The following is a 15,542-nucleotide window of genomic DNA, read 5'->3' on the forward strand; positions in this document are numbered from 1 at the left end:
AAATATAGACAACTGAACAAAATCAGGAAAAAAATTAATAACATGAAATTATCAGCAAAGAACTTGTAAAGAACAACTAAATGAAATCTGGGGCTGAAAAATACAATAACTGAAAAATTCACTAGAGTTCTTCAACAGCAGATTTAATCAAGTAGGAAAACTGGTAAACTTGAAGACAGACCATTTAGAATTTATACAGTCAGAGGAGAAAAAGAATTTTAAAAAGTAAAGCCTAGTAATTCATGGGACACCTTCAAGTGAATAAATATGTGCATTATCAGAAGGAGAAAAGCAAAACGGGCAGAAGGGTTTAAGAAATGGTCAAAGCTCCCCAATCTGGGGAGGGAAACGGACATCCAGATCCTAAAGCCTAAAGAAGAATTGAACAACAGTATTAATCAACTTGACTGAATTGACCTTTATAGAACACTCCACCAGTTCTTTTCAGGTGTGTATGAAGATATACTATATTCTGGGCCATGTCTCAATTCTTTTAAAATCATTCAAATCATACCAAGCATCTCACACTTCAGTGAAACAAAACCCACTTTGAAGAGAAAGTCCAGTGGATAAAGTAGTCAAAAGATTTAAACAAATACTTCACTGAGTTTTCAAAAAACACATGTATAGGTACTTAGCCTCATTAGTGTTAAAGAAATGATGATCAAAACTTCAATAGGGGGTGTAACTCAGTGGTAGAGCACTTGACTAGGTCTTGGGTTTGATCTCCAGCACTACAAAACAAAACAAACCACACTGAGGTACCACTACACATGTACTAAATTGTTAAATTTAAAAGACTGATGCTTACCACATGTTGGCAAGGATATTGAGCAAGTTGAATTCAAATTAAACATACATTTACCATAGTACCCAGTAATATTACACCTATTTACCCAAGAGAAATTAAAGCATTTATCCATATGAAAAGTTGTACATGTATGTTTGCACAGTGTTCTTTGTAATATAAATAATGATGAACAGCCCAAGTGCCCATCACATACCTGAATGATAATGAAATCTGACTCAGCGATTAAAAAGGAATGAATTGTTGACAGGTAAAAATATGGATGGATCTCAAAATAAGTACATATGATGAATGAAATAAAGATATACTATTTTTTATAAGATTCTAAAAATGCAGTTTTGTCTACAGTAACAGGTACTACTTTCATGTAAAATTTGAGACATCACAATTAGTCTGTAGTTGTGAAAAGTAGAGATCAGTGCTTTTTTGGGAATACAACTGGAAGCTGAATGGGCAGGAAGAAGAGATTGCAAAGAACTACTGGAAAACTTTTGGGGTGATGGATAGGTTCATCATTTCACTAGTGGTGAGAATTTCACGTTTGATATTTTAGAATGTTAATATAATTTAAATATGCACAGTTTATTGGATAACAATTATATGCCAGTACATGCAGAAGTAAGAAATACGTTCTTGTCCCCAAAAATATGAATTGATCATATTAATCTGTCTACTGACTACAAATTGCTGTTTGGATTTTGGTATATAATAAAGTAATTTACCTAAATTCAGTTATTATAAAAAACTGAATGTAAGCCTTCACTTTTAACCTTTTCCCAAGTTTTCTTCATGACAGTGTGTTATAATGGCAAAGCAAGTGAGTGTTAAGTAGATTTGTGTTTGAATTCATTCTGACCTTGGGCAAGTTACTCAACATCTTGGGTTTATTGCCTAGTTAAAATGGAAATACTTACTTCATGGTATTACTGGGAAAATTAACTGAGAAGTATGGTTTTCTATAATAAAACTCTTTGTAGTACTTGTAATTCCCTAAATTACCTTGGTAAAGTTATTCAATGTCTCTGACTATATATTATAATCTTTACCTATCTTATAGGGTTGTTTTGAGAATTCACTGTGATAACATGATTATCTGCTGTAGTAATCTCATAATACATGTTGCTTATTGAAGGATTAAAATATATAATTTTCTTTCACCTTCAGAGCTTTCTGCAAATCTCTTCCAAATTGTGTTCATTGACAATTTAAAAGATGCAACTAATGTTTAAAAGACTGAGCTTTAAAAATCAATGCTTAGTTTACATCTGCTATTGAAGATCATATTATAAAATTCAGACTTTTCCCATTTCTGTTTCTATTTAAAACATAACTTTCTCAAAGTTTATAGGTTCTGTTACCACATATTGATTCCAGAAAGAATAAGTCTGTTTTAAGCTTTTTTCCTGCTTTTTGATTCATATTGTTATACCTTATTAGGAAAAGTACCTTCTCCTTATTGAAATACTGCAAAGAACAATATGTCTTTCAATATCTCTTAATTAAGAATTACCAAGAAAAGCCCAATGTGGTGGTACACATCTATAATCCTGGCACTTAGGAGGCCAAGGCAGGAGGATTACAGGTTTGAGGCCATCCTACGCTACATAGTGAGACCCTGTCCCAAAAAACAAAAAGAAGAAAACAAAATTAACTTAGCTCAAGAAAATTTCCTTTAAGTTAGATAGAACTCAATGAGCTATTTTTGTTTCTGTAGTTTAGAAATTCAAATGGCTAATTAACAGATGAGTCCCAGATTAAGACTGTGATATAACGATGACTCAGGAGAATGCTTCTAGATCTCTGATCTGCCTGGACTAAACTTTTGAGTTTAACTAGAAATTTAAAAGTATATTGCAGAATGAAAGCCACATCTGAACGAGTGCTACCATTTTAGAACCTGGAGGAATCCAGGTCATGGGCCTTCTCATGCAATGAGACGATTCACAAGACACCGTTTTGTGACTTCCATCACGGTTTTTAACCTGTATGTCTTAGAGTCATTGTGAAAGGTTATTGATTTGCTTCCGCATTCCTGGGTTAACTGATGATAGAATTATCACTACTACCAATGTGAGGGATCTCTAATACTCAAAATATTTGGGAAATACTCTTCTGCCAGCTATCTTGGCTAACAATTGCATATTAGTATTTTAGTAGCCTAATAAAAGAAAAATTATATTTTTAAAAACTTACTGGTTAGCTGATGGTACACATTGAAAGCTTAAGCTTTCAATGAAATATGTAGCGAATTTGAATCTTCCCAGAGTTTTTTTGTTATTATTTTACATACTTAAGTCATCTTTGTGAGCTTAAATAATTTGTAATATCTATACAAATGTATGTAGACATATGTACTATTGTTTCTTTTTTTATATTGAGCTTATTTTTCCCTTTGCAGATGGTGATGCACAGTCACTTAAGGAACATCTTATTGATGAATTGGATTACATACTGTTGCCAACTGAGGGCTGGAATAAACTTGTCAGCTGGTACACCTTGATGGAAGGTCAAGAGCCAATAGCAAGAAAGGTACATTTGAGAATAACTGAATAGAAGTATTCTTTTTCTTGAGTAGTTCACATTTTATTGTTAATTCAATGAATTGTGAAGCCTTACCACTTATCTTGAGGGAAAGGCCAACAAAAGGTTATTGTGCAATTTTAAAGTTTTATAATTATAGTGTAGAAATATTAAAAAGGAACAATTTTCATTTTTTTTTTTTTTTGGAACTTCAGAGAGCAATAAAAAGTGAGGGTGTTGCCTTAATAGGATACCAAAGTTTTGAAGAAAATCAGCTAACCTTACATAAGTATTTGATAATTCATAAATAATTTGTATAAATATAAGTAGTCTAGGTGCTCATTCATTCCTGGGGAATTGGCCAATTGAAGGATAGCCTGTTACCTGTGAAGCTATTCTAAAAGAAAACCTTCAGTTCAAGGACAAAGGAAAATGTGTATCCAGAATATCTTCAAATGTATTAAACTATATACCTTAATAAGTTTTCGGTATGTATCAAACCAACTGACAACAACTTCATTGTTACTACTCTTTGAAAGAAGCCTTACTAAGATTTCTTGGTAACCTGGGTCTGATAAGCAAATCCAAATGAAAAAGAAAAAGAAAAATGAAAGGTTACATAAGGTAAAAAGAAAAAAGTTTGAGAAGTCTTTTAGGAGACTATACTTTTATTTCTAATAGGGTAAATATAATTTATCCAATCTGTCAAATAGTTTTCACACTTTAATATGTATAAAACTTCCTAGAGCTCTTATTAAAGATGTAGCTTCCTTAAAATTAAATCAGTAGGTCTGGAAATTTTCATTTTTACTGTGTGCCATGTGACTTATTCAGCTGAAACAAAGCCTCAGTGCCAGGCATAGTGGCTCATATTTGTAATCCCAGCTACTAAAAGGTGTTAATCAGGAGGAACAAGATTTGATGCCAGCCTGGGCAAAAAGTTAGCAAGGCCCCATCTCAACAAATAAGCCAGGTGTGATGGTGCATGTCTCCAATCCCAGCTACACAGGAGGCATAGGAAGGAGGATCTCAGTCTGAGGCCAGCTGAGGCAAAAAATATGGGACTGTACCTGAAAAATAACTAAAGGAAAAGAGATTGGAGGCATGGCTCAAGAGGTAAGAGTGCTTGTGAGACTCTGAGTTCAAACCCCAGTTCCACCAAAAGAAAAACATCCCACAGAAACCACCAACACCATGTGGTAGAACACATCTATAATCCCAGCTACTCAAGAGGTGGAGGCAGGAGGATTGTAAGTTCAAGGCTGGCTGAGGCAAAGGTATTGAGACCCTGTGTCAAAACCAGAATTTAGGACTGACTCCAGTGCCACCAAAACAAACAAAAAACAGAATTTAGGGCTGGGCGTGGGGCTTAAGAAGCAGTATGCCTGCCTAGCAAGTGCCATGCCCAACAAACCCACCAAAAGCCAAAAAACAATAAAAAAAAAAAGTCACCTGGTATTGGTAATACTTTGCTTTAATGTAAACACAAAATTAAACATCTTCTTGGGCCTCTAAAATGTTTCATTTATTATGTCAGGTATTCAATCTTAAAAACAAATAAGAAATCAAGGATATAAGCAAGAAACACAGTAGAACCAAAATCTGTGAAAAACAGTAGAAACAGACACATAATGGATCTAGTTGATGGAGTTATTAGAAACTTTACTGTGCTTATTATGCTCAAAAAATAAGACAATTAAAAAGTAGGATAAAACTATTAAATACCATCCTAGTACAATTCTAACACTGTATGATGATATGAAAAATAATGGTCTTCATGTTTTGGTGTAATGCTAAACAACTGAAGATATAATTTGTAAACTGAGTTGGTGGAAAATACACAGTCAGAACTTAAAAGAATGGAGAACTCTGAAAAAAATGTGATATCATATATGGAACACAGGGAATAAATTTAGCATGCATACATATAATTGGAATCTTAGCAGGAGAGGAAAGGGAACAGAATGGGTACAACTAGAACCTGAAAAGGTAATAGCTGCAAATTTTCCAAAACTAGGCAAGATACATGCTGTAGATTGAGAAAATCATGTGATTCTTAAGTGGAAAAATATCAACAAAACTATAACCAGTACAAATGTTGAATAGGCAAGGGAGAAGGATATTTCTAGTAACAGAGAAAAAGATATGTTATCTTTAAAGTAAAAAAGACACACTTGATTTCTCAACTGAAACAATGAGATTCAAAAAACAATGAACTATCTTCAATATGCTAAAAGAAAATAAGTGTCAACATAGAAAGCATTACAAAAGAATCCTTCAGGAAGGAAAATGAAAAGTCATTTGCAGACAAACAAAATTATTTAACAGTATTAGTATGTCAATTAAAACAATAGCCTGCAACATGTCTCTTAAAAATACCCAACCCCTCATATCCAAATCCTTCAGTCTTTTCCATGTTGTACCGAAATTGGTCTATGTAGCCAAAAGCACATAGTAGAACTCATAGTACATCACTTTCAGGAGTAGATTATGAAAGGGCCTGGCTCCATGGCTTACCTCTATAATCCCAGCTACTTGGGAGATGGAGATAGGAGGGTCACGGGGCAAGGCTAGCACAGTCAAAACAGTTAGCAAGACTCTGCTTCAAAAAAGAAGCTGGGTATTTGGCTTATACCTATAAACTAAGCTGCTCAGGAGGCATAAGTGTGATGATTGTGGTTTGAGGCCAACCTACAAAAAGCACAGAAACCCCATTTGAAAAAATTGACTAAAAACAAAGAGCGGGAGGCAAGACTAAAGTGAAGCTCTCAGCACCACCATCCTGCAAAAAAAGAAAAAAAAGTTAGGTTATAAAAGACAGGTACAGCTTACATCCTGGGTGTACACATAACTCTTGATTCCCTCTCATCTCTCACTGGGTTGAGGGGTAGGGATTCACTGCCCATGCCAAAGACACTCAAGCAGCTTATGGAGAGGCCTGCATGGCCTGTAAATGAGATCTCTGACCAATAAAAAGGAATGGAGGCCTGCCAGCAGCTGTGTGAGTGATCTTGAAAGTGGGTCATCCAGTCTTAGTTGAATTTTCAGATTATTGAAGCCTCAGTTCACAACTCGACAACAATCTCATGAGAGGCCAAAAGCCACATCAACTCAGCTAAATTGCTCTCAGATTCTTTATCCCCAGAAATGATGAGATGTTTTCTGCATTAAGTTGCTAAGCCTTGGGGTAACTTATTATGCAGCAGTAGATAGCTGATACTGGTTTGGAAACCTGTTGTAAGTAGGGTACTGACAACAAAAACTTGCATTGTGATGACTTTGGAGCTGTACAGTAAGCAGAAGCTATAAGACCTTTTAAGAGTATTAGCAAAATTCTAAAAGGCTATGAATAACCTGTCACTAGAATTTTGGACTTTGAGAAGGCTGCCAGTAAGAACTTCAAGGAAAAGTGGGAAAAATCTTGGAAACTGTAGGGAAAGGATCTTTGTTATATATAGCAGAAACTTTAGCAGCATGTTACCTACTGCAAACTAAGAGGTAAAAATATGTGTCTAATGAATTTAGTAATTTGCCAAAGTAGTACCTGTAGTCAAATGTGTGAAGAGAATTGAGCTGAAGACAGGATTGTTAAATAAAATAGGGCCATCATTTGCAAGTTTTAAAGATTCCCATTTCCTCCACACTGCAAATGATGCTAAAACTAAAAAGTATTTCTAAGCAAAGATCAAACTCAGAGCAGTGTCAGGAAATCATGATCTAACATTGAAGCCAAGTCTGTAACTATAAAATCACCCCTAAAAAATTAGGGGTGGTGTCTCACGGTACTACTCAGACAAAAATTTTAGATTGTCTTCTTAGTAAAGTTAGTTAAATTCAGCACATGCTAGACCATCAAAGTAATCCCAATAAATTACAAATAACAGAAATTATTCAGGGTATTTTCTGTCCCTATAGTGGGAGAAAGCTAGAAATAAGTAACAGAGATAAATTATTCCTCAGCTATCTAGAACTGGAACAGTATACTTTTAAATAATCCTAAGTCAAAGAAGAAATAAAAATTTAAATTAAATCTTAATGAAAATACAACTTAACAGAATGGTTGAGGAACTGGCGGGGAGGCGGTGCACTGCTGCAGTCCCAGCACTAGTGAGATGGAGGCAGGAGGTCTTGAGTTCAAGACCAGTCTGGGATACATGAGGAACTCCTTTGTCAAAGAATAGGTAAAGTCATTTTTAGAAGGATCTTTATAACTTAAATACAAGTATTAGCAATTTATTTTTATTTTTGGTGGTACTGGGACTTGAACTCAGGGCCTTACACTTGGTAGGCAGGCACTCTACCAGTTGAGACACTACGCCAGTCCTACTTAAATACAAGTATTAGAAGAGTCTGAGGGGAAAATATTTTTAGAGGGAAAAATATTATGAAGTAAACATTAACAGGTCTTGCGGAGTGACTCAAGCTGTAGAGCGCCTGCCTAGGAAGCATGAAGTCCTGAATTCAAACCCTAGTGTTTCCCCCACCCTGCCAAAAAGAAAAAACTCACCAAAATAGAATACAACCTACAAAACAGCAGAGGTGTGTAGTTTCAAAAGAGACCAAGAGTCATATAAAGCTGAAAATACTTTCTGGCCCTTTACAAAACAATGTGGTGACTTCCCACCCCTAGTCTATATCGATTAATTATAATTTTGCTCAGTATTTCATAATTTTTACAATAAAAAAGCTCAGTTCCTAGGTATTTTGATCTGCTGTTAATGTTTTAAAATTCAACTTCATTTTTTGCAGATAAGTAACTGATTCCTCATATTAACCTTTTATCAGACTAATTGCTAAACTTCCTTATTATTCTAATTATTGTCAGGAGATGTTCCTGGAATTTTATGCCTATAAAATAGTTATGTCCTTGTCTTTATTGTTAACTATACTTACCCTGACTCCAGGAATTCATTCTAATTTATCTCCACTAATAAGCTTAAAAAATGAATGTAGCTCATTTCTTCAGAGTTCTAAGTCTGTTCATTAGTCTCAGTGTTGTTAAATTGTTTTATAGTACCAAATTTCTTTAGAAACTATTTTTGTTTCTCTTTCCGTTTTTGGAGTAGGGCGACACATAGAATTAAGTTTCTGTAAAATGTACATATTTAGATATAAAAAATAGACTAAGGTTCCTATATTTAACGGCTTTGAATAAAATACTCCTAATGTTTACAACAAAACAAACAAATAGAAATTACATTGTTTAAATTCTGCATAAACTTGTATTTCCCTCACAAACTTAGTAAAGAGACTGTCTTCATAAATTAACAAAAATATTTTTAGATATCAGTAAGTCTTAAATTTTGAACAAGGACCCACATTTCATCTTGTCTGCTCCCTTTATTTATGGGTAAAATAACATTATAATTCACATAGAATAAACATTGCCACCTCTAATTCTTAAACGTACATATCATTTCTGAGTATTCACTTCCAGACTTACCTCAAATATATATTTGGGTGATTTTTAACAGCTATGTAAATATAACTTTGTACCATATTTCTTATAAGCTTTTTTCTTACTGTTACAATCTTTAAAATCATCATCTTCTATGGTTATTTTCAATGTGAACGTTTTTAATAAAGAAATGTGACTTTTTATATAAACAAATAATCTTTAAGTATGACCATAGCAACACTGATTCATGAGCGCACCAGTGATTTTTTTCTGTTCTGGTGCTGTAGTTTTCAACCTTTAATGACACATGTAATTTGATCTTTTAAATAAAAATTGTTTGAGTACAAACTTGTATTTTTTAAAAAGGAACCGCTTATTAATATACTGTTTTTAAAAGTAGTAAGATATAATTATAGTGGTAGTAATCCGAGTAGTGATAATAAAGCTTTTAGCAATGTAAGATGTTATTGGAGAGAAGAAAAATAAGAAAACTTTTGAATAATACTGTGAATTTTGAATAATCTTAATGTTTTGTTTTCAGAGATCTTATGATGACTTTTTGACAGTTCAGTTATCAGGTGCTTTCCTAGAACATATTTATTAGTATTACAAAAAGTGAGTCTCTTGTTTTTTTAAAAAAGCTATGCTTATTTAGAAAATATATTCCTCAATAGGAATCATAATGAGGGATTTTATTTTAGGATTTTACTCAGATAACGAGTCCCATAGCTAAAATTTCTGTTGATAAGAATATCTGATTGTTTTTTTCTAATTAAATATAGCTAACAGTAATCTTATAAAATTAAGTATGTTTTATTCTTAACCTAAGCATAAGAGGTTTAAAAAAAATCTTGTTAATTAAGAGTCATAATTTATTAGTCTTTTAAGGTGAATTAAGTTTATTAAAACAAGAGGTGGAGCCTATAACTTGTTTATGTCCCATATTCAATTGATGTAAGTTTGTGAGTACATCTAAGTCATCTGGAGCCTCCCTTTTGCCATATTTGTCCAGTGTATCACATATCAGGCCAATTACTATTTTCAGAAACAGTATTCACGACTGAAATCCTACAGTTAACCTTTAGAAGATCAAAAGGAAGTAAACTTATTTAAAAGGTGACCCTAATATATAAATATTTTATCTTTTTCTACCTTACTGCTTGCATGTTTAATGTTTTTGTTGTTGTTGTTGCATAGAATTACTAAATACATATTTAAAGGTCAAGCAAAGTCATTTTAGAATGAAACTAACATAGCCGCTTCAGGGCCATAGCTGAATATTTTGGCAACAGTAATTTGGAGTTACTATTTTAAAAGATTTATTTTAACATAAAGAATGATAATCCAGACATTGTTAAATTATATAAAACTTTGGAGTCATTACTAAAAGCTAGAGTATGTCTGTATATTTAATCAGAGCTGTCTGTATATGTAAATAAGTACGGAAAATATATACATACATGTAATCATTTTGTGCAACTTTCTGATCATGAAGATTGGATATATTCACTACTTATGATGTACCAGTATTAAAGATCAGGGGAATACCTCTCCAAACTGTCAATAATGTTTGAAAACATGATTATTATATTCTGTTAAATTTTGTATTTTTTTAAATTTTCAGCTCTCTAGTATCTGTTTTATATTAGAAGGTTTTAATAGTTAATTATTAGGGGTCTGCATGTTTTCCTAAAATCTCTTTACAGAAGTATTTTGCTATGAGAATGAAAGATACTGATATAGCTGACACTGATTTGTTTCATTTTTTAGGTGGTTGAACAGGGTATGTTTGTAAAGCATTGCAAAGTAGAAGTATATCTCACAGAATTGAAGCTATGTGAAAATGGAAACATGAACAATGTTGTAACTCGAAGATTTAGCAAAGCCGACACAATAGGTAATACAAGAGCCTGTCTCTAAACTGTTGTTATATTTAGTTGTAATTTCTTTTTTATATGCTACTAGGATGATAACCATTTAAGGATTTATTCATAAACCTTGCAGATCCTCAAGTGTAGTACACTATGTCTTAGCTTAGAGTTGAATTACTTCATTACTCTGCTTTCCATTTATTAAATGAGTTTAAATTTGTGCCGTTTTGCTTTAAAAATCAAATCGTTACTGTTTTAATTTGGCTTTAGGAAAGTGTGTGTCATGTTTGTAAAGTATAGCTTTAAACAAAAACTTGCTTAAATAAAATGTGGTAAGGTAGCATGGAAAATGCCAATTGATTATTTCCTCTTTTTTTTCTCAGTTTATTCTTTTTGACCAAATACTGTTAAGTAGCTAAAGCAGCAGGCTTACCATTATTAAGACATACTAATTTTTGTTGCTATTAACAAGTAAGTTAGGGAATCAAAGTCTCAAATATTAGTGTACCTGATTCTGTGTTTATATAAACATGTATATTTAAAATATATAATTTTTGTTCTAGTTAAATACCATGGATTTTTTTTTCATTTTTCCATATACATATATGAATATTTCCATGGTATTCACCCTCTGACCCCTTTCCTTGTATTCTTTCCCTTCCTACTGGTACCAATCCCCAGACAGGACCTGTTTTGCCTTCCTGTTCTCTGTTTTTGTTTAAAAAAAAAACAAAATGATGGCATTTTTGTATGTTTAAGATGACAATATAGGGAGTTTCATTGTGACATTTCCACGTATATATGTATGATAACTTGAATTGGTTCATCCCTTCTGTTTTTCTCCTCTTTGCTTTAGTCCTCTTCTTATGGTGATTTACAGGGTTAAAATTTTATATTCTTGTGTAGGAAGTACATCAACCATAATCACCTTCTTAATTTCCATGTTTTACCCTCCCTTTCTCATATGTGATGTTCCCTTATTGTAACCTGTTTTTCATAGTATTACTTATATTTGTGTTGTGTCTATATCCCACATATGAGAGAAAACATGTGGCCTTCGGTTTTCTGAACCTGGCTAGCTTCACTTAGGATGATGTTCTCCAGTTCCACCTGTTTACCTGCAAATGATAAAATTTCATTCTTCTTTATGTTTGAAAAAAAATTCTGTTGTATATGAATACCATGTTTTCTTAATCCATTCATGAGTAGTAGGGCATACGACTGTTTCCATAGCTTAGCTATTGTGAATAATGCTGCAATAAACATGGCTGCTTTATTGTAACCTTATTCACATTCCTTGGGGTGTATCCCTAGGAGTAGTATTGCTTGATCATATGGCAGTTCTATTTTTAGTTTTTTTTTTTTGAGTAGCCTCCATACTGTTTTCCGTAGTTGTACTAATTTACATTCCCACCAACAGTGTATGAGGGTTCTTTTTTCCACACATCCTCACCAACATTTGTTGTTGATTGTGTTCTTGATAATAGCCATTCTAACAGGAGTGAGAAGGAATCTTAACATGGTTTTGATTTGCATTTCCTTTATGACCATGGATGTTGAGCATTTCTTCAACCATTTATTAAAGTCAGGAATGAGACAAGGGTGTCCACTCTCTCCACTGCTATTAAATATAGTCTTGGAGTTCCTAGCCAGAGCAATAAGACAGACAGAAAAAATAAAAGGAATTCAAATAGGAAAAAGTCAGAGTATTTCTATTTGCAGATGACATAATCTTATACTTAAAAGACGCCCCAAAAAACTCTTTGACATCATAAACAGCTTCAGCAAAGTAGCAGGATACAAAATCAATTTGCAGAAATCAGTAGCCTTTCTATATACTAACAATGAACAGACTGAGAAAGAATATAGGAATACAATTCCACTTACAATAGTTTCAAAAAAAATAGGAATGAACTTAACAAAGGAAGTAAAAGACCTCTGTACTGAAAACTAAACCACTGAAAAAAGAAATTGAAGAAGACTACAGAAGATGGAAAGATCTCCCATGCTCATGGATTGGCAGAACCAATATTGTGAAAATGGCTATATTTCCAAAAGCAATCTACAGGTTCAATATAGTCCCCATCAAAATTCCAATGACATTCATCACAGAGATTGAAAAATCAACCCTAATGTTCATTTGAAAGCACAAAAGGCCGAATAGCCAAAGCTGTACTGAGAAAAAGAGCAACGCTGGAAGTATCACAATACCTGACTTTGGACTATACTCCAGAGCTATAGCAATAAAAACAATGGTACTGGCACAAAAACAGACAAGATGACCAGTAGAACAGAATAGAAGACCCAGATATGAATCCACTCAGCTACTCCCTCCTGATTTTTTACAAAGGCACAAAAACATATGATGGGGAAAAGACAGCCTCTTCAACAAATGTTGCTGGGAAAACTGAATATCTGCATGCAGAAAACTGAAACTAGATCCATCTCTTTCACCCAGTACAAGTATCAGCTCAACGTGGATTAAGGACCTTAATATAAGACCTGAAACTTTGAAGCTAGTGCAGGAAACACATTGGAATTAATTGGCATAGGCAGTGACTTTCTGAATAGAACTCAAAAGTCTAAGAGGAAGGATTAACAGATGGTACAAATGAAATTAAAAATCTTCTGCACAACAAAAGAAATGGTCACCAGATTGAAGAGTGCACCCACAGAATGAGAGAAAATCTTTACCAGCTATACATCTGACAAGGGATTAATAACCAGAATATATGGGGAACTCAAAAAACTAAATTCTCCCAAAAAATAAATGACTCAATGAAGAAATGGGCAAATGAAATGAATAGATATTTTTCAAAGGAAGAAGTCCAATGGCCAAAAAACACATGAATAAAAGCCATGTTTTAACTTAAAATGAAAAGCCTTGAATAAAGGTTGAAATAAATTGCTATGAAATTTAAATTGCAGTATTTCAGCATAGAAAAGAGATTAGCAAGTTTATCTTATGTATAAGATTTCCTTATTTAGCTATCATTAAGAACACTGACTAAAAGTAAATGAAACCATTTCTAAACTTTATAAATACATTTGACTTTTACCACTTATCCATTTGAAAGTAGGAATATATTTTAACCCATATTTTATATGAAATAAAAAATACCAAGTGCTTAATTAAACCTAATATCTTCACCAAATAAAATATTAACTTGTGAATTACTTATTTCTACATCTTTATTTAGGTATAACTTTTATAAGTTTAAGATTCAATTTGAATAAACTCACACAGAAATGAGTGCTTAAAATATTAATTTCCAAATTGTGAAAGTCATTTTATTATAGTTATTAGTATAGATAAATTTTTTCCCATTTTGAATTTCCAGAGTTTTGGAACATATTCAAGAAAGTAAAATTTTATACACTAAAAAGTGGAATTTTTCAGTAGATGAAAATTATGCTGACATGTACACAGTAAAAATATGTCTTCCTTACAAGATTATTCTGTTAAAATTAATTCAAAGAATAATCTGAGATTTATAGCCAATGGGAATATAAACGGAAAGCCACCTATAATACAGTTGATAAAGGTAATGTTTTCTAGTTATTTGTACAGATTGATATTCTCTCATTTTAATAGGAAAATTGTATATTAATATTATATTGAGAAATTTTTTATTTATTTTAGATAATTATTTTACTGAGTATTTTAAAACTCATGAAAATAGCTAATTTAATTTCTGAATTCAAAACAGATACTTCATATTAAATACTAAAAGTTTGTAAAGAATATGCTTCAAAAAGTTTGTGATCTAGCATAGATTTTAGTCATCATAACTTAAATATTCTAATACTTTTAAATGAATATATTGGATATCCATTTGATACATTGGATATATATATATCTTAAAATTATATATGCTTTGAATTTTTGTATAGCTACAAATTCTTATTCTGCTATATTAATGTTTTTGAGACTGATATTTCTTTGGGTGCTTGTTAAACAGTTTTGGAGTAAAGAGAATTGAATGTAGAATATCAGTGCATATGTATGTCTATTGAGTCACAATTTCTTACTGTATCTCAATTTTAAGTTGATTCCTTTCTTAAGCAAAAAGTTTTACTAAATTAACATTAATCGTGAGAAATTTTGGAGGCTTCATGGTTATAGTTATTATACAACTTAACAGTTACTGAATACTTAATATGTTTTAGGTACTTTATAGGAATTCTCTTATTTGAACCTCAGCAACTCTCTATCCTCATAAATGATAAAACTTAGGCTTAGAAGGTACTTCAGTTCACCCTGGTAACAAATGGTAGAGCCAGTACATAACCAGAGCTGTTATCCCAGAATATTCATCTTTTTTGGTTGTTTTTGTTGTAGTAGTAGTAGTTTTGGATATTCTGGGATTTGAACTCAGGTTCTTGCACTTACTTAACAGGCACTCTGCCTCTTCAGCCACACCCCCCAGCCCTCAACTCCATTTCTTGATATATACCTAACCTTAGCCACCTATTCTCATTACTTGTAGCTTTATTTGCCAATGTTTTCGCATCTTGCTTTCTAGCCACTACTTCCTCTACTCCAATCCTCTCTTGAACCCATTATGCTAGTGCTAACACTCCCTTGACAGTCCTTCTGTCATTGTTTCTAATGACCTCCCCATTGCCAAATTTAGTGCTTGTTATAAGTCTCCTATCTTAAATTACCAGCAAAAATTAACATAGTAAACTACTTTTCTTTTTACGTGGCTTTCAGGACCCAGTTTCTTAGTGGCTCCATCTTAACTGAAGTAAGATCCTCTTCATATTCTTGATCTGAAAACATCAGAGTACCTCCATGCTTAGTCTTAGGGTCTCCTCTCTTGGAGATTTCATCTAGTCTGCCTGTAAAGGTTTTCTTCATGTCGATGTCTTTTAAATCAATATGTCCTACTCAAAATTCTCCCTGATTTCAGTTTCAACCATTCCATAGCTTCACTTGTAT

At 32.8% G+C, this 15,542-nt stretch overlaps 1 protein-coding gene across 10 annotated transcripts in view; it reads left to right on the forward strand.

The window, feature by feature from the left end:
• Usp15 (ubiquitin specific peptidase 15) overlaps positions 1-15,542 on the forward strand; it is a 132,392-nt gene that overhangs the window by 26,311 nt on the left and 90,539 nt on the right. For 8 of the 10 annotated variants that reach the window (XR_002213037.2, XM_020174968.2, XM_020174976.2 and 5 more), the window contains 2 exons: positions 3,207-3,337; positions 10,497-10,623. Coding sequence is in view for 8 of the 10 variants with exons in the window: in XM_020174968.2 (XP_020030557.1) it covers positions 3,207-3,337; positions 10,497-10,623 (258 nt within the window). In the remaining 2 variants the exon portion in view is untranslated. Of the gene's footprint in view, positions 1-3,206; positions 3,338-9,555; positions 9,843-10,496; positions 10,624-15,542 lie in introns of those variants that run through there. The other 2 variants (XM_074083801.1, XM_074083802.1) reach the window with 2 other exon arrangements.

Source organism: Castor canadensis, chromosome 8 (assembly GCF_047511655.1).
Source record: "Castor canadensis chromosome 8, mCasCan1.hap1v2, whole genome shotgun sequence".
Classification (NCBI taxonomy): domain Eukaryota; kingdom Metazoa; phylum Chordata; class Mammalia; order Rodentia; family Castoridae; genus Castor; species Castor canadensis.